A 23172-nucleotide genomic window follows, 5' to 3' on the forward strand; every position below is an offset into this window, starting at 1 on the left:
CATGCTCTCCTCTGCATTCAGCACATGCAAAGTCAGAATAATTCTGAGGGGATGCAGTGTATACAGTGTTTCCTTAAAAAAAAATCGCTAGCATGTCCTTGTATGTTCCCCTATATCCATTATGCCTCATGTATTGTGAATGTGCTTAGTATTTCATGAGTTGATATGTCATCCTTCCTGCTAAAGTTTTTGTAAAGCTGCAAAAGTTTGAAAGATTGGTATCATTTCAATTAATTTTCTGTTATATTCAGTGCTCCAAATCTTGTGAAGGTGGTTTCCGTGTTCGTGAGGTTCGGTGCTTGGCAGATGACATGTCACACAGTGATAAATGTGAAGCGGAGCTTAAACCAGGGGAAAATGAATCATGCAACACACAAGAGTGCATTCCAGAAATAGGTAATTATATCAGTTTAATATTCTGATTTCTAGGAAATGATTAAAGGGGTTTTCTCCAGTTGTCTCTTGAGCAGCACACAGCTTTCCAATCTCCTTACTTACTGCAGTTTCTGAAAGGGTGGGCTCTCCTGCTTCAGTGACCATTCTGGTAAGAACTACTGGTAGAGCTACTGATATTGGTAGAGCTATAAAGCTCAGCACAAGTTCTGCTGTAACATATTCAGCCATCAGTGGTTTGGTCTGGAGTCTACATGGTTATCACTGTATTTACACAAAAGATAACAGGGCATTTGATCAAGCACACAGCTCAGTGAGAGCCGTGATTATGAGAGAAACCAATGCTGTGGGCTGGTGATTTTGCATGATTAATTACAGCAGCTAGTTGGCAGGGAGGTGAGCCGATAACTGCTGTATAGAAATGAATAGGCTAAAGTAAGGTGATTGGAATGTTAGGTGTTATCCCTTCTGGAATGTATAGAATGTAACAACGGAACATTTTCAGCCAGGGTCTAGGCAGGCACTAGTTGCCGAGAATCTTGGAAACCAGCTGTACACTAGGAGAGAGAAGAGCTCTTATTATAGGAAAATGACAACAGAAAAAGCAAGTCAGTTGTAAACTTGCTTATTTTCATGCTTTCTAACCAATTAAAGCAATTTAAGATTACCCCTTTAAATCCTGAAACACTGCCAAAATTACAGCAAAATATAGTAAAAAGATTTAATATCTATTGTATAACATTAGCTATATAATGTAGTAGACACTAGATAGCCCAGCCTAACAAAGCTTAGCACACAGAACATATCCTCTGTAAAAGGTTTATGTGTTACTTTCTATGTATAATACTTTCATTCAGAGAAATATTACTAAATAAGGAGTCAATACTGCAGCAGCATAAAAGTGTTATACTGATGGAAATATGTAATAGGAATTGGCTATTTCTTAGGATCTCAACACTAGTGTGTTGGTTTCTTAAACCATTTGTAAGGAATCCAATCAATTTATAATATGGTCCATCAGGTTTTTACTGGTGTCAATTATTTTGTCAAGTAAAGAACTGCATAGAATCATAGAATCATAGAATCGTAGAGTTGGAAGGGACCTCCTGGGCCATCTGGTCCAACCCCCTGCTCAAAGCAGGATTCGCTAAATCATCCCAGTCAGATGTCTGTCCAGCCTCTGTTTGAAGACTTCCATTGAAGGAGAACTCACCACTTCTCGTGGCCGCCTGTTCCACTCATTGATCACTCTAACTGTCAAAAAGTTTTTTCTAATATCTAATCTGTGTCTCTTCCCATTCAGTCTCATCCCATTGCTTCTAGTCTTTCCTTGTGCAAATGAGAATAAAGTTGATCCTTCTACAATGTGACAGCCCTTTAGATATTTGTAGACAGCTATTAAGTCTCCTCTCAGTCTTCTCTTTTGCAAACTAAACATTCCCAAATCCTGCAACCTTTCCTCATAAGACAGGGTTTGCAGACCGGTCACCATTCTGGTCGCTCTTTTCTGAAATTGCTCCAGTTTGTTGATGTCTTTTTTAAAATGTGGTGCCCAAAACTGGACACAATATTCTAGATGAGGTCTGACCAAAGAGGAGTAGAGGGAAATAATGACTTCACGTGATCTAGACTGTATGCTTCTGTTAATACATCCTAGAATTGCATTTGCCTTTTTTGCTGCTGCATCACACTGTTGACTCATATTCAGTCTGTGATCTATTAGTATACCCAAGTCTTTTTCACATGTGCTGTCACTTAGCCCTATTCCTCCCATTCTATATATGCTTTTTTCATTTTTATTGCCCAGATGTAGTACTTTGCATTTCTCCCTGTTAAAAACCATTCTGTTAGTTGCTGCCCACTTCTCCAGTTTATTTAAATCTTTTTGAATCCTCTCTCTCTCTTCTCTAGTATTAGCTATCCCTCCTAGCTTTGTGTCATCAGCAAATTTAATCAGTTTACCCTCAATTCCTTCATCTAAATCGTTGATAAAGATGTTGAACAATACAGGGCCCAGGACAGAGCCCTGTGGTACCCCACTTGAGACATTCTTCCAACTGGATGTGCAGCCATTTACGACCACTCTTTGGGTCCGATCACTAAGCCAGTTATGAATCCACCTAACAGTTGCCTTGTCCATTCCATACTTAGTCATTTTTTCAATAAGGATTGTATGAGAGACTTTGTCAAATGCTTTGCTGAAGTCAAGATATACTATATCTACAGCATTTCCTTGATCCACCCAATCAGTGATACCGTCATAGAAGGAAATTAAGTTAGTCTGACATGACTTATTAGTTAGAAACCCATGCTGACTCTGTTTAATCACTTCATTCTTATCCAGGTATTGACATACATGTTGTTTAATAATTTGTTCAAAGATCTTTCCTGGTATAGAAGTCAGACTCACCGGCCTATAGTTTGCCTGGGTCCACCTTCTTCCCCTTTTTGAAGATAGGAACAACATTTGCTCTTCTCCAGTCTTCTGGCACTTCTCCTGTTCTCCAAGAATTTTCAAAGATTATGGAGAGGGGTTCAAAAATTTCTTCTGCTATCTCCTTCAGTACTCTGGGGTGTAATTCATCTGGACCTGGAGACTTGAATTCATTTAGGTTAGCTAAGTGTTTCCTCACTATCTTTCTGTTTATAGATATAGATTGAAAGTCTAAGTTACTTTCAATAATGCAACAATCCCTGATGAAAAGCAAAATGTCATTCATTATTTTGACATTTGTTTAATGGGGATCTGTCATCAGATTTCATAATTAGTGTTGAGCGATACCTTCCGATATCGGGAAATATCGGATCGGATTGGATCGGACCGATATCCAAAAAGTATTGGATATCGCCGATTCCGATACCGGAAACCAATGCAAGTCAATGGGACAGAAATATCGGAATTAAAATAAACCATTTCTTTCCTTGTAGGTTAATTCTACATGAAGGAAAACAACTAAGAATAATGTAGAATGTATTGGGGGAGGTGGAGGAGACATTAAAGGCATAGAGGTTTAGCCCAATCAAATGGAATAGCAGGAATTAATTTTTTTTTTAAGACGTTCGGAGATACAAAGATATTGACTATGTTAAAGTGGTTGTGTAGCAATAGAGGGAGACGTTCAGAAAAGGCACATGTTGGCAGAGTGTTGGAACGGAGTGCTTCATCTAGCTTGGAGGTTGACTGAGCCCCTGACCCGGAGGACACGGCACGGATGCGGGCACCTGTATGCACAACAGACTGTGAGTAAAGCTTTGGAACTACATGCGCTGGTGTCCTCCAGTTATTCCTGCGCCTACACACTCAGCACTGCTACATCTCTGTGCCTGGCACTGCACCATCTGCGTCTCTTCACTACCTCTCCATCTACACTGCCCTGGGACTACAGCCCTACCTGTGGAGGGCCACAACATCATTGTTGCACCACACCATCTGTCCCAGAGGATCTCTCTGCAGCGTCGGCTTAACATCTTCATTGCCGAACACCACAAGTGGCGTCACAAATCATTCACTCATAAACTTTAATCATCATCCACACGTTCAACATTCAACACAGACTGGGTCACAGCTACCGTGACATCTCCCATTGAAACCAACGGACCAGGTACCGAGTACCCCACCAGCCCTGGCAGGCGATCCAACCTGGCAGAAATACATAATACAGCTTGTCCGGGCTTTTCACATAATCTCAGTGCATATCTATGCTGCAGAATGCTGACAATAAGTAATTTACCTTCTGTGGCTAGTCTGCACGGTTTCCAAGATATCATCTTTTGCTTCTAGTATAAACATCCAGGGGGGGGGTGTTTTCTGGCATTGAAATAAGAACTTGTCGTTTCCTCCTCCCTCACTAGTTTCACTTTCCATAGATCACTGTTAAGCATGTGTCTGGGGGAGGAGCAGCTGGGTGGTCTGCTCGCAGCCAATCACAGCCATGCCATTAGTTAACATGTCTACATGCCTAACAGGATGTGCCCACACTTCTTAGGATTCCTCATTGGCCCAAACTGGCTCATAGCATTATGGGAACTTCCGATTATGGTATTCGATATGCAAAAAGTATCGGAACTCAGTATCGGAATTCTGATACCGCGAATATCGGCCGATACCCGATATTTGCAGTATCGGAATGCTCAACACTATTCATAATACAAAATTGAATACTTTGTTTTTGAACAGATTGATGAGGATACTCTATTTACTCTGTAACTCAGTGTATGAATGGATGTTCAATTCTTTTTTAAAGTTTTACCACATGATGTTAAAATTATCACTTTAATAAGTGCTTACTAGAGTTGAGCAAAACGGGTCAGTCAAATTCAAAAAGAGATGACTTTAGCTAAAGTTGGGTTTTGCCGATCAAAACTCGACCATAGCGTGAGGTCGGCCGTGAGGTCGCCGATCAGAGCGCCAAAGTCGTGTTTCAAATAATGCTTCCAGCGCCTTTTCTCAGCCAATGAAGGTGGACGCATACTGTGGGCAACGCGATGACATGGCCAGCGGCCACCAGCATCTTAGAGAAGGGCATTGAAGTGATTGGTTGGCTTTGTGTGGCGTCACAGTGGGCATAAAAGGCTGTGACCACCGACCGCCATCTTACTTCTGCCGATCTTAGAATAGGGAGAGGTGCTGCTGCTGATTCTGAACAGGGAGAGCGTTAGGCAGGGAAGAAAAAAAACTGCTTCTGCTGATAGCGCTTTTCAATGTACAGTTAGTGTGCAGTGAAAGGGGAGGATTTTTGTTGTGTGCAGCAGTGCTGGTGGTGATTAGGCTGCCTTTTAAGGCTAACTGCTAGCTGCATTGCTGTGTGCACAGTGCTGTTCAAACTGCTTTTTTCAAAGCACTCCAACTTTTATTATTTTGTCCTGGTGAGTTACTGAGCATTCATTTTTTCACACACCGTATAGCGGTGTACGCTCCTCACACACTACCGTGTACCGCCTATCACGGACAGATAGAAGCTATCTGTGTGTGACACTGGAAGAAAAAGCCAAGGAGTTTTTCCATTTTTCCAGACCTACACCTTAGAGTGCTGTCCGCTTTTCAAACAGTTTCGTATATCTGCTGTCTGATCACGGTCAAAACTAGACAGAGACAACGTGTCAATCCGTATACAAATAGACAGAGACTGACAATTTTCCATACAGACACCGTATAGAGATGTCCGATTCTCAGACAGTATTGTATGTCTGCTGTTCGCATTACAGTCACATCTATACAGAGTCAGCGTGTGTGTGTGAGACACTCCGTAAATACATATACGGAGATTGTTAGTTACACAAAAAACGTATACAGCTATACACTTCTGATACAGTTCCGTATATCTGCTTGTTGGATTACGGTCCAATACATACTGTGAGAGCGTCTGTGACTAACAAAATGTATACCTAGATTTAATTTTTTAATACACCTTACACAGCTGGACGCTCCTCATACAGTACCATCTATCTGCTGGTATTTTTGGTACATTTTCCCAAATATGAGGAAGTATGGTGGAAGAGTCCACGGACGTGGGCAGGGGGGCGCAGCTGGTACTGATGTTGGTGGTGCATCGGCTGGTTCTGGCGAAAGCACAATAGCAGCTAAGGCAGGAGGTGTTGAGCCTGCGTCATCGTCTGGCCCAAGAAGGCCTGTAAGGTTGCCTTTTCTTGGAGTAGGAAAACTGCTTTTAAAGCCGGAGCATCAGGAACAGGTTTTGGCGTACATTGCCGAAACAGCCACCAGCTCTATTGCCTCCTCTTCTGAACGTTTGAAACCTGCAAGCACGGAGTCGTCAGTGCAGGGTTCTGGTCAGGAAAAACACCTTTCCTTGTGTCCTTCACCCCCACCAAAAGTTAAGGATGCGTCAGCCCACACTTCAGATTACTCTATGGAGCTCTTTTCACATACCATGCCTGGGTTATCCAGTCAAATCCAGAATTCCCCAGTCCAAGATGAATCTTACATGGAGTGCACTGATGCACAGCCACTGCTAGATGATTCTGCTGGTACATCGACCCAGAGCACTACATTGCCCTCGCAGTCTATTGAGCCAGAATCTGACCCTGATGAAACTCAGGTGCCCCTTCCCGCATACTATACCACCTTACACGGTCCTTACATGGTGACACAGAGGAAGGTAAAGAGGAAGATGCAGATGACTTTGAAGAAGAGGTGATGGATGACCCAGTTCTGGACCCGGATTGACATCCATTGGGGGAGGAGGGTGGCGCTGGCAATAGTTCAGATAAGTAGAAGGATCCGCAGCAGGCATTGACATCGCAGCTGCGGTTATCTGCCAGGCCCATAGCTGTCCAAAAACGTGGAACTAAAACTAAAAGAGTTACAGGACAGCTTGGCCAGACGGTCAACTTAGCACAGCGTGCAAGGCCAGAAAATGTATACCATAGTAGGAAGAGTGCAGTGTGGCACTTCTTTGTCCAAAATCCTACTGATGAGGCAGAGGTTACCTGTAAGAAGTGCGAAAGGACCTTTAGCCGAGGTAAAATTTGAATACCAGTTGCATGCTTAGACATTTAATCAACATGCACTTGCAAGCGTGGTTGGACTACAAAACCTCAGGTAGCACATGTGCACCTGCTCCGACTGAAGGTAGCCAGCAACGCTCCATCGCTTCTCCAACTGTAAGACCAGGCCAACGTTAAGCACACCACCAGCACTAAATGTGGAGGTGTCGTCGCAAAGCCAAAGCACTCAGGGAATCACAATGTTTTTGCAACACAACACTGAATCTAGGCCATCACCACCAATACCATCACCAACCCCCTCTCACTCCGTCCGGTCCACCGCTACTTCCCCCATATGCAGCTCTCCAGTCCAGCTCACCCTACCAGACACTCTGAGTAGGACAAGAAAGTACTCATCCTCTCATCCGCGTACACTGTGTTTGAACGCCTACAATGCCAAACTAATCTCATTAGAGATGATGCCCTACTGTTTGGTTGAAAGCGAAGCTTTCCATGACCTTATGGCCTACGCTGTCTCACGCTATGATCTACCCAGTCGGCACTTCTTTTCTCGAAAAGCCATCCCTGCCCTCCACCGGCATGTGAAAGACTGCATTGTCCATGCACTAAAACAGTCAGTGAGTGGAAAGGTGCACCTCACAACAGATGCATGGACCAGTAGGCATGGCAAGGGCCATTATGTGTCCATCACTGCACACTGGGTTAATGTGGTGGATGCAGGCTCCACTGGGGACAGCGGTGGTGGAACAGTGCTGCCTATCCCCCAGTATAGGAAACAGTTGGCTGTAGGCTTTCGATCCTCCTCCTCCTCTATCAGCGAAAGCTCGTTCACAGAGCGCAGTCGCACGAGCACTCCATCCGCAGCTGGCAGTGTTGCACACAAGGTGTCTCACTATCGAACAGCTAGTGGTAAGTGTCAGCAGGCCGTGTTAAAGATGATGTCTTTGGGTGACAACAGACACACCGCTGAGGTACTGGCCGACTACTTGCAGCGACAAACCGAGTCATGGCTGGGCACTCTACATCTTGAGGCAGGCAAGATAGTCAGTGATAACGGCCGTAATTTTGTGGCAGCCATAGCCCGTGCAAAACTCACACAAATACCTTGCCTGGCTCACACTTTGAACCTGGTGGTGCAGTGCTTCCTTAATAACTACCCGGCGTTAACATCCCTGCTCCATAAGGTGCGAAGACTGTGCTCGCACATCCATCACTCAAACCTCCACTCTACTCGTATGCAGAAGCTGCAGCGATTGCTCCACCTCCCCAAGCACCGCCTAATCATAGACGTTGCAACAAGGTGGAACTCCACCATGCACATGGTTGAGAGGCTGTGCAAACAGAGGCAGGCTGTAATGCATTTGTGGGAGGATACATGGGCAGGCAGTTTGAGGGAAGACATGGAATTGTCGGGTGTGCAGTTGTCAAAGCTGAAAGACCTCTGTAAAGTCCTTCAGTGTTTTGAGGAATGCACACGGCTGGTAAGCGCTGACGACGCCATCATAAGCATGAGCATCCCACTTATGTGTCTGCTCATGCAAAGTTTGATGCACATTAAGGATCAGGCGTCTGCAGCGGAGGAGGAGGAGGGAAGCCTTGATGACAGTTAGCCATTGTATGGTCAGGGAACTGTCCTGGATGAGGTGGAGGAAGAAGAGGAAGAGGAGGAGGATGAGGATGAGGGGGATGATTATTTTGGGCAGGAGGATGCTTCTCAGGGGGGCAAGAGAAAATGTTGGCGTTCCAAGGTCAGTTACAGTATTTGTGCATGACTGTAGGGATGTGGATTTGCCAGAAAGTGCTCCTCCACCCACCACTGGCAGTGCATTATTGACACCTGGAACATTGGCCCACATGTGCGATTATGCCTTGCAGATCCTACATCCTAAAAAGGGACCCCCGCATTGCCAAAATGATGAGGGATGATGACTACTGGCTGGCCAGCATCCTCAATCCACGCTACAAAGGCAAATTACACAATATGATGCCACAGGAGAACCTAGAGATAATATTGGCTAACAAACAAGCAACTCTGGTAAACTGTTTGCTTGAGGCTTTCCCAGCACACAGCAGCGGTGCTGGTTCTCCCACGAGCCGTAGTGGGCACAATGGAAGAGGTGTTCGTGTTGCACATAGCCGAAATGGTGTTGGAGACAGGGGTTTAATGACCATGTTGTGGAATGATTTCTCAAGTACCTCTCACACGACTGCTAATACTGCATCGATTAAAAGTGACAGGAGACAGCAGTTATCAACTATGGTTACAAACTACTTCTCCTCCCATATCGATTTTCTCCCTCAAAGGTCATTCCCCTTTGAATAATGGGCCTCTAAACTGGACGCCTGGCCTGAATTGGCACAATATGCCTTACAGGAGCTCGCTTGCCCTGCTGCTAGTGTGTTATCTGAAAGAGTCTTCACTGCTGCTGGATCAATCCTAACAGAAAAAAGGACCCGTCTGTCTACTCAAAATGTTGATGATCTAACCATCATTAAAATGAACCATGCATGGGTTTCAAAGGATTTTGTCCCACCTTCCCCTGATGACACATAGGTTGCCAGAAAACTGCCTCGCTTTTGTCCTCCTCTTCCTCGGACTTGCCCAATTCCACCCTTTGCAGCAGCTGAATGTCCAGCCAACACATCAACACATGCCATTTTTTAAACCTCCCTAAGTGGGCTGCCCACCCCCCAATGGCTCGGGTGAACACCTGCACACCCGGGCAAGTGCCTTTGCTCTGAACAGGTGGATGGGCCCACAGATGGCCAACGGCTCTGGCACAGGGCCCCTCATAGTACAATACAGTGTCTATGACGGTAGGGGGGCCCACTCGCTGTCAGACACACCAGCGTACTATGAGGGGCCCTGTGCCAGTACCGTCAACCACGAGTGTGCACCCTTGCTTGGTCATGGCCAGAGCACTTGCAAGTTGCAATACTTACCTCTCCCTGCTCCACCGCTGTGTAGTCTCGGCAGTTAAATCCTTCACAGGGACGGCCACTAGAAATTTGGTTTATTAATAGATGATGGGTAAGATGTAGCTATGGCCTTTCCTGCTGGCCTCTACCTTCAGATGATCAATGGCTACCATTTGTAATGGATTTCAACTTACAAGCAGATGCAGTGGTGCTTTATGCTCACCTTTCACAGTTGTGATAGTCACAGACGTGTGACATTCCTGCCACCATTTTTCAATGTCTCCTCTCATGCCAATCCAATAGAATCACCTACGGTCTGTGGCTTCTGTCTTTTGCTCTCCAAAATGACCAGATACATCATGATAAGCAGTGAGGACCATGTCTACATCTCTCCCTGTGATCACAGTTTGATGGAGACGAGTAACGGTGATGTGATCCACGCTACTGCAATAAAGCAATCCTTTCTTCACAAAGAAACATTTTCACAGTCTCCACAGACACAGTAATTGAGGGTCTGCATCGCCTCTGCAACATCTACCGGGAGGTTTTCCCACAATGAGTAATTCCCAAATTTCTGATAACATTCGAATTTCCGTCTGTACTTGTATCCATGTAGTTTCCAGTAGTGGAGAGTCTGGACTGGCTTTCTGATATTGAAATATATACGAAGATTTAAAAGTACCACAACACTGTATACTGTTGTACGCTTCGACTACCTTTCCCTTTTTCTACTTGTTAAATTGTGGTGTAATACATGCTGAGCCTGTGAGTGTCTGTGTCTGACTCCGGAAGTATAGACGGAAATTTAAAATTACCCCTAGACTGGATACACCTGGTATGTGCTGATACAGTACCTTTGTTCAAAATTTTGTATTACGGTATCATCCATTGTGAGTGAGCGCGTGTGGTTTATGCCTTCTATATATACGGTGAATCAGAGATACCAATTTTTACCCTATACTCAATACAGCTTGTATCTTGTTATACAGTACCTTTGTTCGACATTTAGTATTACCGTCAAATCCATACTGAGTAAGCGTCTGAGAGTGACTATGGGACTATGTATACTGAGATTTCAATTGTACCCTACAATATATACTTGATATCTTGTTATCCAGTACCTTTTTTACAACATTTTTTATTATGGTCAAACCCAGACTGAGTGAGCGTCTGAGGGTGACTCCGGAAATATATACCGAGATTTCAAATTTGGCCAACACTGTATAGAGCTGTACGCTTGTGTTACATTACCCATTTACATTTTTTCATATTCTTGTAATCCATACTGGGCCTGAGAGCGTTTGCGTCTGCCTCCTGAAATGTATACAGAGATTCAGAATGTTTACACTATACTATATATACCTTGTATCTGGTGATCCTGTACCCTTTTTCACCTTTTTATTTAATTGGGTAATCCATAATGAGCCTGTGTCTGTGTATGACTCATGAAATATATACGGTGATTTACTGTTATCCATAGACTGTATAGAGCTGTACACTTCTGATACAGTACCATATATCTGTTGGTATTTTGGGTCAATTTTCTAAAACGTGAGGAAGTATGGTAGAAGAGGACGTGGACGTGGGTGTGGGGGGCCACCTGGTACTGATGGTGGTGGTGCATCTGCTGGTAGTGCCAAAAACGCAATAGCAACTAAGGCAGGAGCTGTTGAGCCTGCGTCATGGTGTAGCTCTGTAAGGCCTGTAATGCTCCATTTTCTGGGAGTAGGTAGACTGCTTTTAAAGCCAGAGCATCAGGAACTGTTTTTGGCTTACATTGCTGAAACAGCCTCCAGCTCTATCGCCTCCTCTTCTGAAGTTTAAAAAAAATGCAAGCACTGAGTCGTAAGTGCGGGCTTCTGGTCAGGAGCAATCACTTTCCTTGTGTCCTTCACCCACACCAAAAGTGAAGGATGCGGCAGCACACACTTCAGATTACTCCATGGATCTTTTTTCACATACCATGCCTGGGTTAATTAAAAATGGGGCCCATCATATTCTGAAACATTCAAAATGGGGGACATCTGACACTGGAGCATCATCCATGAGGCCCATCATATACTGGAGCAGTCTAAATGGGGCAGATCAGACACTGGAACAGCATCTATGGGGCACATGGTACACTGGAGCATAAGAAATGGGGCCCATTATATGTGGAGCATTATTAGGGCCCATAAGACACTGGAGCATCATCCATGAGACCCATCATATACTGGAGCTTTCCAGATTAGGGACATCAGACACTGGAGCAGCATTTACAGAGCCCATTATACACTGGAGCATTAGAAATGGAGCCCATTATATGCGGAGCACTATTTGGGCCCATAACACACTGGAGCATCGTCCATGGAGGCCATCATATACTGTAGCATTATGTGGAGCTCATGATATACTGTATGGAACATTATATGTGGCCAATTATTCTGTATGGAGAAATATATGGGGCTCATTATTCTGTATGGCGCACAATGTGGTGGCCATAATACTGTATGGAGTAATATACTGTCCTTTTTTTGAGCTATTGTACAATTTAAATAGATCAGTCATGTCATGTAAGCAGTGAAGTATCTGTCATTGTACTATACCTATATTTCTGTGCCGTATTGGAGCATCATGAGTTGTGGTATGTGTTAAAGGGGCGCACTGACACTCTTTGGCCCAGGGCACACGAAAACCTGGAGTCAGCCCTACCCCCCCACAACTTTAGCCAAATAACCCCCAGTTTTCAATGCGTAACTATTATTATGAAGTAAATTAAGGTTGACAAGCTTCAGTAATAAGAATTGATGTTTTTGGCATTGAAATGGGCACTGTAGGTGTGTTTACTGTCCTCCACTCCCTGCCGACTTTGCTTCCCCATTGACTTGCATTGGGTTTTGTGTTTCAGTTGGCCTCTGACTTTTCCCTATAGTCAGCCGATTTTATTCGACCCGACTTTTGAGAAAGTCGGGTTTCATGAAACCCGACTCAACCGTAAAAATGGCAAAGTCGCTCATCTGTAGTGCTCACGCTTATTTTAATATTAGACGGCTGAGGAGAAAAGTCTGCAGTCACTCTATGTGACTAAAGCAGCTTACATGTGTAGTTACTAGTGATTAGCGAACATTCTCGGATAAGATGTGGGCTAACCGAGTATCTTTGGTGTGCTTGAATAATATGTTCAAGTCCCTGCGCCTGCATGTCTCGTGGCTGTTAGACAAGCCCAGCATGTGTTGCAGCTGTCGAACAGCCACGAGACATGCAACTGCGGGTTCTAGAACATATTTTTCGAGCACTCCGAATATATTCAGTTAGCACTTGAGCATGCTCTGATAACACCTTATCCAAGCACGTCAGTCATCTTTAGTAGGTAGAGATGGGTGGATGTTCAGGTCTGGCGGGTTCGGCCGAACAGTTACAAAAAGTTTGGGTTCAGGTACCAGAACAGTACTTTGACCCGAACCCAGACCCTACTCACTTGAATGTGGGGGCCCAAACATCCAGTATTTGCGTTTGCTGAACTGTAATGTGCATGACAGCGGGCAAACACCGCTTCTGATCGGCGGGGAAATCATCCCCACCAGTCAGAGAGTCGCAGTTACCACACTGTCAAAATACAGCGTGAGCACTCAGCTGTGATCGAAGGTATAAATTTTATCTCCGGTCACTGGTGTCAGCTGTTGGGACTACTGATCCCATCCTAACAAGACAAAAAACATGACACTCATATGATAAACAGTTAATGGTGCCCAAGTAGGGTGTCCTGCCCGTCGTATCTATTGTCGAAAAAACTTGGCACTCAGGAAACAATTTGGCATGATAAATTGCACTCTCACGGTGCTAGCGGTGATGTCACTGAGGTCACGGCATTTCAGCCTGGCTGGGAACGGAGTCTCACGGACTGGAGGTAATCTTGATGACGTCACCACTGGTCTCTGAAGCTGCGCTTGCAGCTGCTCAGTCACCAGTGGTTTTCAGCATGGATAGTCACATCTTGGCACCGTCCATGTTGAAAACTGTTTATCCCCCAGACATGGATTAGGGCGTGGGACAGAACAGCAGACAGGTATGGTAAATTGTTATTTTTTATTTTACTTTTATTACAGGAGAACGAGGGCTTCGCTGGAATTGTCCATTTAAATTAAAATGGAAAACTGTGTTTAGTCTTATTTCAAATAAAGGACTTTAATCTTGCTGTACCTTTATTTATCATACAACTATAGGAATAGTAATGGATAGGCTTCTCCATTACTAATCCATGGGCTTGATGTCACCTGACAATACCAAAGTGACATCAACCCCACTTGCTACCGCTACATGGCAAGTGGGAAGAGCTGGGCAAAGTACCAGAATTGGCACAACTAATAGATGTGCCTTTTTTGGGCAGCTGCAGGCTGCTATTTTTAGGCTGGGGGGCAATATCCATGGCCCCTTACCAGCCTGAGAATACCAGCCCCCAGCTGTCTGCTTTAGCAAGGTTGGTTTTAAAAATGGGGGGACCCAATGCTGTTTTTTTAAATGATTTATTTAAATAATGTAAAAAAACAGCGTGGACACCCCTCTATTCTTGACTAGCCTTGCTGAAGCTGACAGCTGAGGGTTGCAGCCCCCAGCTGTGAGTTTTGTCTGGCTGGTTAGCAAAAATACAGTGGAACCCACGCAGTTTTTAAAAAAAAATATTTATTTACAGTGCAGGAGTGGCTAATGAATAGTCCTATCCGCCGCCCCTGCTCTCACTATTACTAGCGGCAGCAGGTGTCAGATGATGGGAGCAGTTGTCCCATCAGTTGACATTAGTGATCGTAGGTAAATATTATTCCTCCGATTACAGCTGACCGCTCACGCTGTCTTTTGACAGCGTGAGAACTGCGGATCTATGACAGGTGGGGATGATTTCCCCACCGATCAGAAGCACAAGGACATGACAGCGCGACAAGCATGCAGTGTTCGGGCAGCCAAACTCGAACAGTAACATGGACTTCCTGGTGAAGTCCATGTTCGGTGTCCGTGCCCGAGCAGTAGGCATTTTGTACGGACTCCGAACTTTACTGTTTTGGTTCACCCATCTCTACTAGTAGGTACATCACAGTTTAGGTATTTTAGTGTATTTTTTTAAGTGTATCCCTACGGTGTAGCTCCCAAACATGGTATGAAAGGGTCTTTTATATTGTTATAATGTATTTATAATACTTGTTAACTCTAAAAGTACATTTCAAAATAACATTTACATCTTGCACAACTACTTAAGTTAATTTTGTCTATTTTTCTTATCAACAGATGAGCAATGCAAAGACAAATACTACAACTGCAATGTGGTGGTACAGGCCAGGCTTTGTGTATATGCCTATTACAAGACTGCTTGTTGTGCCTCCTGTGTGAAAGCGGCTAGTAGGCAATCAGGATTCATGGGACGAAGATAACAACTACTGAACGTTCTATGCAAGACGAGAGGCAACAGCAAAACAGTGACAACTGACTTGCGAGCCTCTGGTTTAGTAAAAACTTCTCATTTTATGCCATGTGAGACTTCAGTACCAGCGACAAAGCTCTTTAAATGGTCACAACTTTTATAGGAATGTTTGACTTTTTTTTAAATAATCTGAGCTGAGAATTTTTCACACTATTTTGAACTTGACTTTGTGCACACTGTTGGAACAATACCCATTCTTCACCATTTAGAAGAGCCAAATAAAGATGGCACAGATTTGGCATCTATTTTTTTACTTGGAATAATTGTGGGTATGTTGTGTCTTGTAAATAATCAAGAAATTGTTGTAGTTTAATTAGATTGGGATGTTGGAATAACAATCTTGTAAATAATGATTTTATATATAAAACGGAAATGCTGCAGTCTTTCTTTTTAGCACGACGCAATATTTTGGATTATAAATATGTTGGTTCATTGGGAAATGTCTTAAAGGGGTTGTACAGCTAAAAAAGTAAAACATGCTACTTACTCATATATTGTGATTAGTAAATGTCCACCAATATTCCTCCAGTGTTGTATATGAAAGGGGGCTGGTTGAATGGCTCATGTTAATAGCTAAACTGACACCCTAAAAAGGGGATTGGGTAATATACTGAAATGAGCCCATCAGTCAGCCCCCTTCATGTGCAGATACATGAAGCTTTCTGCTGTATTGAGCTGAAACCAGAAGTGGAGCTTTGGGATGTGGGTCTGGCACTGAAACTGGGACTTCTGTAGAAATTTAATAACAGTATGTGATAAAGACGGATAACCTTTTTTTTTATACACCTCTAAAGATTTTTTTTCTCGCTGTACACCCTGTAATTTCTCCAGATTACATCATGGGACACTGTTTGTATCTTAGAAGCTGCTGTTTTTAAGTGTATTGTAACTATTGTATAAACCTATTTTATAAGTATCACATTTACATTCATTTTTTGAAAAATCTGACAACTTTCCATTCCTTCTCAGCTTACATGTGCTCTGTCATATGCAACTTCTGCTAAAGTAGCAGGAACTCAAATTTTTTTAACGTAGCAATAAGGGATTTTAAAACAAAAAGATTTCCCTCCAACAATTTATCATCTTAATATTTTATAGCCATCATATTATATAGCACTGTGTACTTACAATTGCTTATTTTGCCTTTCTACCCAGTTCATTCTTCTCTTTTCCATTAGGTCTATGACATCATTTGATTAAAAACAGACTAGCTGAATCCTTCTAAGCTCTATATAGAAAGAGGAAGTCTGCACGAGTCATCATTAGAACTACAATTCTATGTCACTGACAAAAGAAAACATTGAAGAGAGGTAAGAGGAAGGGGCAGCAGCTGGGTCAGGAGTTTAAGAGGAGGCTTCTTGTTCTGCATAGAGCTTAGAAGGATTCAGCTAGTCTGTTTTTAATCACATGATACAAGAAGGAAAAAGCTGAAAGAAGAGAAAACTGCAAATAGGGTCTTATCAGGGTAGCAATATAAATAGAAATGTAAAAAATGTGCTCACCTGATGTGGTTGTGTGCACACAATCACTTAACCCCTTAGGGCCCCGTTACATTTAGCGATGCACCAGCGATCCCGACAACGATACGACCTGGTCAGGATCACTGGTGCATCGCTAAATGGTCACTAGTGAGCTGCCAAACAGGCAGATCTCAGCAGCGATGCAGCAGCGGTCGTTACTTACCTGTCAGACGCGGCAATGATGACGTCCTCCGCCCGCGTCCACGCGTCGCTCATCGGTCCCAGCAGGAAGCCACCGACGAGAAACGGCCCAGGACGTTCTCGCACGATCAGCGATAGCCAGCGGGGGAGCCGGTCAGAGGTAAGTGTCACATGTAGCGATATCGCTAGCAATATCGCTGCTGCATCACAAAATCGGTGACGCTTTAGCGATATTGCTAGCAATAGCGCTATGTGAGAAGCCCCCTTTAGTGATGGAGCCAATTTGCAGCTTAATGACCAGGCCAATTTTTACAATTCTGACCACTGTCATTTTAAGAGGTTATAACTCTGGAGCGCCTTAACTTATCCCACTGATTCTGAGAATGTTTTTTCAGGACATATTTTACTTCATGTTAGTGGTAAAATTTGTTCGATACTTGAGTTTACTTATAAAAAAACGGAAATATGGCGAAAATTCTTAAAATTTTGCAATTTTAAAACTTTTAATTTTTATGCCCTTAAATCATAGAGATATGTCACAAAAAATACTTAATAAATAGCATTTCCCATATGTCTGCTTTACATCAGCACAATTTTGGAACCAAAATTTTTTTTTGTTAGGAAATTATAAGGGTTAAAAGTTGACCAGCGATGTCTCATTTTTACAACAAAATTTACAAACCATTTTTTTTAGGGACCACATCACATTTGAAGTCACTTTGAGAGGTCAATATGACAGAAAATACCCAAAAGTGACACCATTCTAAAAACAGCACCCCTAAAGGTGCTCAAAACCACATTCAAGAAGTTTTTAACCCTTTACGTGCTTCACAGGAATTGAAGCAATGTGAAAGGAAAAAAAAATAACATTTAACTTTTTTACAAACATTTTACTTCAGAACCAATTTTTTCTATTTTCACAAGTGTAAAAAGAAAAATGAACCACAAAATTTGTTGTAAAATTTCTCATGAATGCGCCGATACCCCATATGTGGGGGTAAACCACTGTTTGGGCACACAGCAGAGCTTGGAACGGAAGGAGCGCCGTTAGACTTTTTCAATGCAGAATTGGCTGGAATTGAGACTGGATGCCATGTTGCATTTGGAGAGCCCCTGATGTGCCTAAATAGTGAAAACCCCCTACAAGTGACACCATTTTGGAAACTAGACCCCTTAAGGAACTTATCTAGATGTGTGGTGAGCACTTTGAACCCCAAGTGCTTCACAGACGTTTATAACGCAGAGCCGTGAAAATAAAAAATATTTTTTTTCCTCAAAAATGATTTTTTAGCCCGCTATTTTTTATTTTACAAGGCTAACAAGAGAAATTGGACCACAAGAGTTGTTGTGCAATTTGTCCTGAGTATTCTGATACCCCATATGTGGGGGGGAACCACTGTTTGGGCACATGGGAGAGCTCGGAAGGGAAGGAGCATCATTTTGGAATGCAGACTTTGATGGAATGTTCTGCGGGCATCATGTTGTGCTTAGAGAGCCCCTGATGTGCCTAAACAGTAGAAACCCCCCACAAGTAACCCCATTTTGGAAACTAGACCCCCCCATGGAGTTTATCTAGATGTGTGGTGAGAACTTTGAACCCCCAAGGGCTTCACAGAAGTTTATAACACAGAGCTATGAAAATAAAAAATCATTTTTTTCGGCAAAAGTGATTTTTTTAGCCCCCAATTTTTTATTTTCCCAAGGGTAACAGGAGAAATTAGGCCCCCAAAGTTGGTGTGCAATTTGTCCTGAGTACGATGATGCCCCATATGTTGGGTTAAACCACTGTTTGGGCACACGTCTGGGCTCAGAAGAGAGGGAGCACCATGTCATGTTTGGAGACCCATGATGTGCCTAAATAGTAGAAACCCCCTCAATTCTAGCTCCAACCCTAACCCCAACACACCCCTAATCCAAACCCTGACCCCAACCCTAATCCAAACCCTAACCCTAATCTTAATCTCTAACCTTAATTCCAACCCTCACCCTAATTCTAACCCTAACCTTAATTCTAACCCTAATTCCAACCCTAACTCTAATTCTAACCCTAGCCCTAATGGAAAAATGAAAATAAATATATTTTCTTTATTTCATTATATTTCCCTAACTAAGGGGGGGTGATAAAGGGGGTGTGTGTTATTAACTTTTTTTTTATTTTGATCACTGTGATAGGGTTTATCACAGTGATCAAAATGTACTTTGAATGAATGAATCTGCTGGCCGGCAGACTCGGCGGGCTCACTGCGCATGTGCCCACCATTTTCTTTCTTGAAGAAGATGGCAGCGCCCACCGGAGGTTGCAGGATTGCCAGAGGACCACCGGGAGATACCGGGGGGGGATCGGGGACCCTATTTTTCTCTCCTCTGATGTGCAATCACATCAGAGGAGAGAGAAAGTAAATGCAAAATGGCAGCTTATTTTTTGCGGTCACTGTTATACAGTTAATAACGTCGATCGCAAAAGCGGGGTCGGTAAAAACTGACCCAAATCATGTTCTCTGTGGTCTCGGCTAACCCCGGCAGCTGAGACCCCAGAGAAAATCTGCCTCTGTAGGGCACTATACACTTTTTCCACAGCACCATTAATTAACGGCGCTGTGGTTTAAGTACCCTTAACTACCGAACGTTAAAAGGCGTATTGGCAGTCGTTAAGGGGTTAAAGCTGCTGCAGACCCACGAGGGAATACATGCATTAAAAGAATGAGTGGATGGGTTGTTCTGCGCTGCTATGAAAGAATGGAGGATGCCAATCCAGTAGTAGGTGGTTTACACGTTTCAAAGCATACAGCTTACTCATAGGGTTTGTCCTGATGAAGAAGCTGTATGCTTTGAAACTTGTTGACGAATAAACCACTTACTACTGGATTGACATCCTCGATTTAATCACGTCATGTCATACGTAATGAAAAAGAGAAGAATTAACTCATTTTCTGTTTCTGGACCTATAACGATTTATGCAGAAGTCAAAAACATAAAGTTTACCTAAAATACTATGGACTTTTTCATTGAAGACAAGCTGAATTGGCTAGCTCAAATTAAAAAAAAATATGAGTTTGTTTGATGATTGTGTCAGTCATGACCAGAAGTCTTTCCTAAACTATGTTTTTATTGATGGCTGCTTAAATGGAGACTGGCAGCATCAAAATAATTATGCTAATGTTTAGGCACTTCTAAATCTAGCATATAAGCCATTATGTAAATCAGGCTAGAAGTGCGCTTGAACGGCTTCATTAAAGTGCATAGACAACCACCTTGATTTGCATATGGCATCTGCACTAGATTTCTAATGACTGGCAGATCGGAGCTCTACAAAAAGCCATACCACTACCCCCATTATGTAGAAACCTACAGACAGTTCTCTTATAAGGCTATGTTCACATCTAGTTTGTATTGTACACATAGGCCCCAATTCATGAAGGTGTTTACACCAGTTTTCTTGCATAAACGCCTTCAAACATTGCAAAATGTAAGTTGGAAGGTAAACAAAAATCTTGAAACTTTTGCCACTTTATCCCGGTCTCAGCCTGGCATGGGCAGATTTAGGATTCACTAACCCCATCCATAAATTCATGAAAAGACGGGAGTACATTTCTGCAGATTGTGCACGGCACTTGTAAGATGCTTTCTAATTAATTAATTGGCATGCCACTCTTGATGAATTGGGCACATCTTACGTCAGTGGCCTCTTTCCTTAAGACTGGTGTGGATAATGACAGTCTTATTTAATCAGGCCCTTAGTGTGTACTACAGTCATGTACAGAGTTACAAAAGAGTTAATTATTCAAGTAAAAAGTTGCACTGTATAAAAAGTACATTTTTTAAAAAATGACCATTCCTATAATACATGATGGCCAAGTTCTGCAGGATCCAAGGTGCATTAGTGGCTCTAGATCACAGAGGAAGTTTCGCAAGAGAGGTATAAACAGAAATTGTTTGGGTCTTTATACGGTTTCAAGTGTGAAACCTCAATTTCTTTGGAGCATAGAGAGATGTATTCAATTGTATTGCAGAAATCATTTCATAAAGCCAGTTGTAACCACAGGTATACATATATTTTAGGCCTACCCTGCAAGTCCACTAAACAGGAACAGCGGGAACTAAATCAACACGGAGAAGCAATTAATACTTCTCATAATAGTTTATGCAGCCACAATGGAAAATTCAGGCTTTAGCTAGCCGCTCAGCTAGAGTTCACACTGTACATGAGAGCGCTGGGCATCTGTCAGTCTTGCAGTTACAGCAGTTAGGTTGTTTGTGAATTAAATTCATAGCCAAAAATTCTTGACACTTTTCCTGCATTCAATAACTTTTTATTTTCAGAATGCATCGCAAATGATCAATTCTGGAACATGGGACCATTTGAGTGATAAAGTTTACATTTATTCGATTTGAGAATCTATGGCTAGGATAATTAAAAAATACACTAGTTAATTTACGTATTCTATAATAAAAAAAACAAAACTGTACTACTAAAAATTAAACTATGCCAGCCGTTTTTTTTTTCTACTAGGTAATACTTGAAAATGTTGCATAACAAACATTTTAGCCTGAAAACCAGTACTGGATTGTGTTCAGCCAGATAAATAATTTGTTTTGATTCACATGCGATTTAACGAAGTAAGTAAAAAACAACATTAAGATCACATTGTCATATTGTATAAATTCCTTATAATATTGTTTGCAATTTTAATCTCTTAAATATTGCATGCTGTTGCAATGATTCAAGAAATCCCATCATTGTCAGAGTTTTTATGTTTGCAATAATGTATCTGTTGCAAACTGTAAGTATGCCTTCTATTTAATACAACTCCATAGAAATACATTGCATGGTGTTTTTATTATGCCAAATTTAAGGCATTTCATAAGCACAGGAGCAATGAGCAAGGTTCTTTTTGGTGATGGTTGAGACGATTACAGCAGATTCTGATATGCAGGTGATTCTGACAAAATTCGAATATCATCAAAAAGTTAATTTCAGTTCTTCAATACAAAGAATGAAACTCATATTATATAGAGTCGTTACAAACACAGTGATCTATTTCAAGTGTTTATTTCTGCTAATGTTGATGATTATGGCTTACAGCTAATGAAAACCCAAAAGTCATTATCTCAGTAAATTAGAATAATTAACAAAAAACACCTGCAAAGGCTTCCTAAGCATTTAAATAGGTCCCTTAGTCTGTTTCAGTAGGCTCTATAATCATGAGGAAGACTGCTAACTTGACAGATGTCCAGAAGGCAGTCATTGACACTCCTACAAGGAGGGTAAGCCACAAAAGGTGATTGCTAAAGACGCCGGCTGTTCACAGTGTGTTGTATCCAAGTATATTAATGGAAAGATGAGTGGAAGGAAAATGTGTGGTAGAAAAAGGTGAACAAGCAACTGGGATAACTCCAGCTTAGAAAGGATTGTTAAGAAAAGGCCATTCAAAAATATATGGGGGATTCATAAGGAGTGGACTGCTGCTGGAGTCATTGCTTCAAAGAGCCACCACACAGAGATGTATCCAGGACATGGACTACAAGTGTCAAATTGCTTGTATCAAGCCACTCATGAACAATAGGCAACACCAGGAGCGTCTTACCTGGGCCAAGGAGAAAAAGAACTGGACTGTTGCTCAGTGGTCCAAGGTGTTGTTTTCAGATGAAAGTAAATTTTGCATTTCATTTGGAAATCAAGGTCCCAGAGTCTGGAGGAAGAGTGGAGAGGTACACAAACCAAGCTGCTTGAGGTCTTGTGTGAAGTTTCCACAATCAGTGATGGTTTGGGGAGCCATGTCATCTGCTGGTGTAGGTTCACTGCTTTATCAAGACCAAAGTCAGCACAGCCATCTACCAGGGAATTTTAGAGCACTTCATGCTTCCTTCTGCCGACAAGCTTTTTGGAAAATGGAAATTTCATTCTCCAGCAGGACTTGGCACCTGTCCACACTGTTTAAAAGTACCAATACCTGGTTTAAAAACAACAGTATCATTGTGTTTGATTGGCCAGCAAACTCACCTGACCTTAACCCCATAGAATCTATGGGTTATTGTCAAGAGGAAGATGAGAGACACCAGATCCAACAATTCAGACGAGCTGAAGGCTGCTATCAAAGCAACCTCGGCTTCCATAACACCTCAGCAGTGCCACAGGCTGATCGCTTCCATGCCACGCCACATTGATGCAGTAATTGATGCAAAAAGAGCCCCTACCAAGTAATGAGTGCATTTACTGACCATACATTTCAGTAGACCAACAATTTGGATTTTAAAATCATTTTTCAGGCTGGTGTTATAAAGTAT

General features: G+C 42.6%; 1 protein-coding gene and 1 long non-coding RNA gene across 4 annotated transcripts in view; one reads left to right on the top strand and one right to left on the bottom strand.

Annotated features, from left to right (window-relative positions):
- Window positions 1-16142, top strand: part of THSD4 (thrombospondin type 1 domain containing 4) — a 1135048-nt gene extending 1118906 nt beyond the window's left edge. For all 3 annotated transcript variants that reach the window (XM_073586946.1, XM_073586947.1, XM_073586948.1), the window contains 2 exons: window positions 252-396; window positions 15034-16142. In XM_073586946.1, the coding sequence (XP_073443047.1) occupies window positions 252-396; window positions 15034-15176 (288 nt within the window). In that variant the 3' untranslated portion in view covers window positions 15177-16142. The remainder of the gene's footprint in view (window positions 1-251; window positions 397-15033) is intronic.
- The window catches only part of LOC141098933 (uncharacterized), a 71545-nt gene that overhangs the window by 44891 nt on the left and 3482 nt on the right, over window positions 1-23172 (bottom strand). The gene's annotated exons all lie outside the window — the stretch shown is intronic.

Source organism: Dendrobates tinctorius, unplaced genomic scaffold (genome assembly GCF_039654945.1).
Source record: "Dendrobates tinctorius isolate UK_male_01 unplaced genomic scaffold, ASM3965494v1 ptg000097l, whole genome shotgun sequence".
Lineage (NCBI taxonomy): Eukaryota > Metazoa > Chordata > Amphibia > Anura > Dendrobatidae > Dendrobates > Dendrobates tinctorius.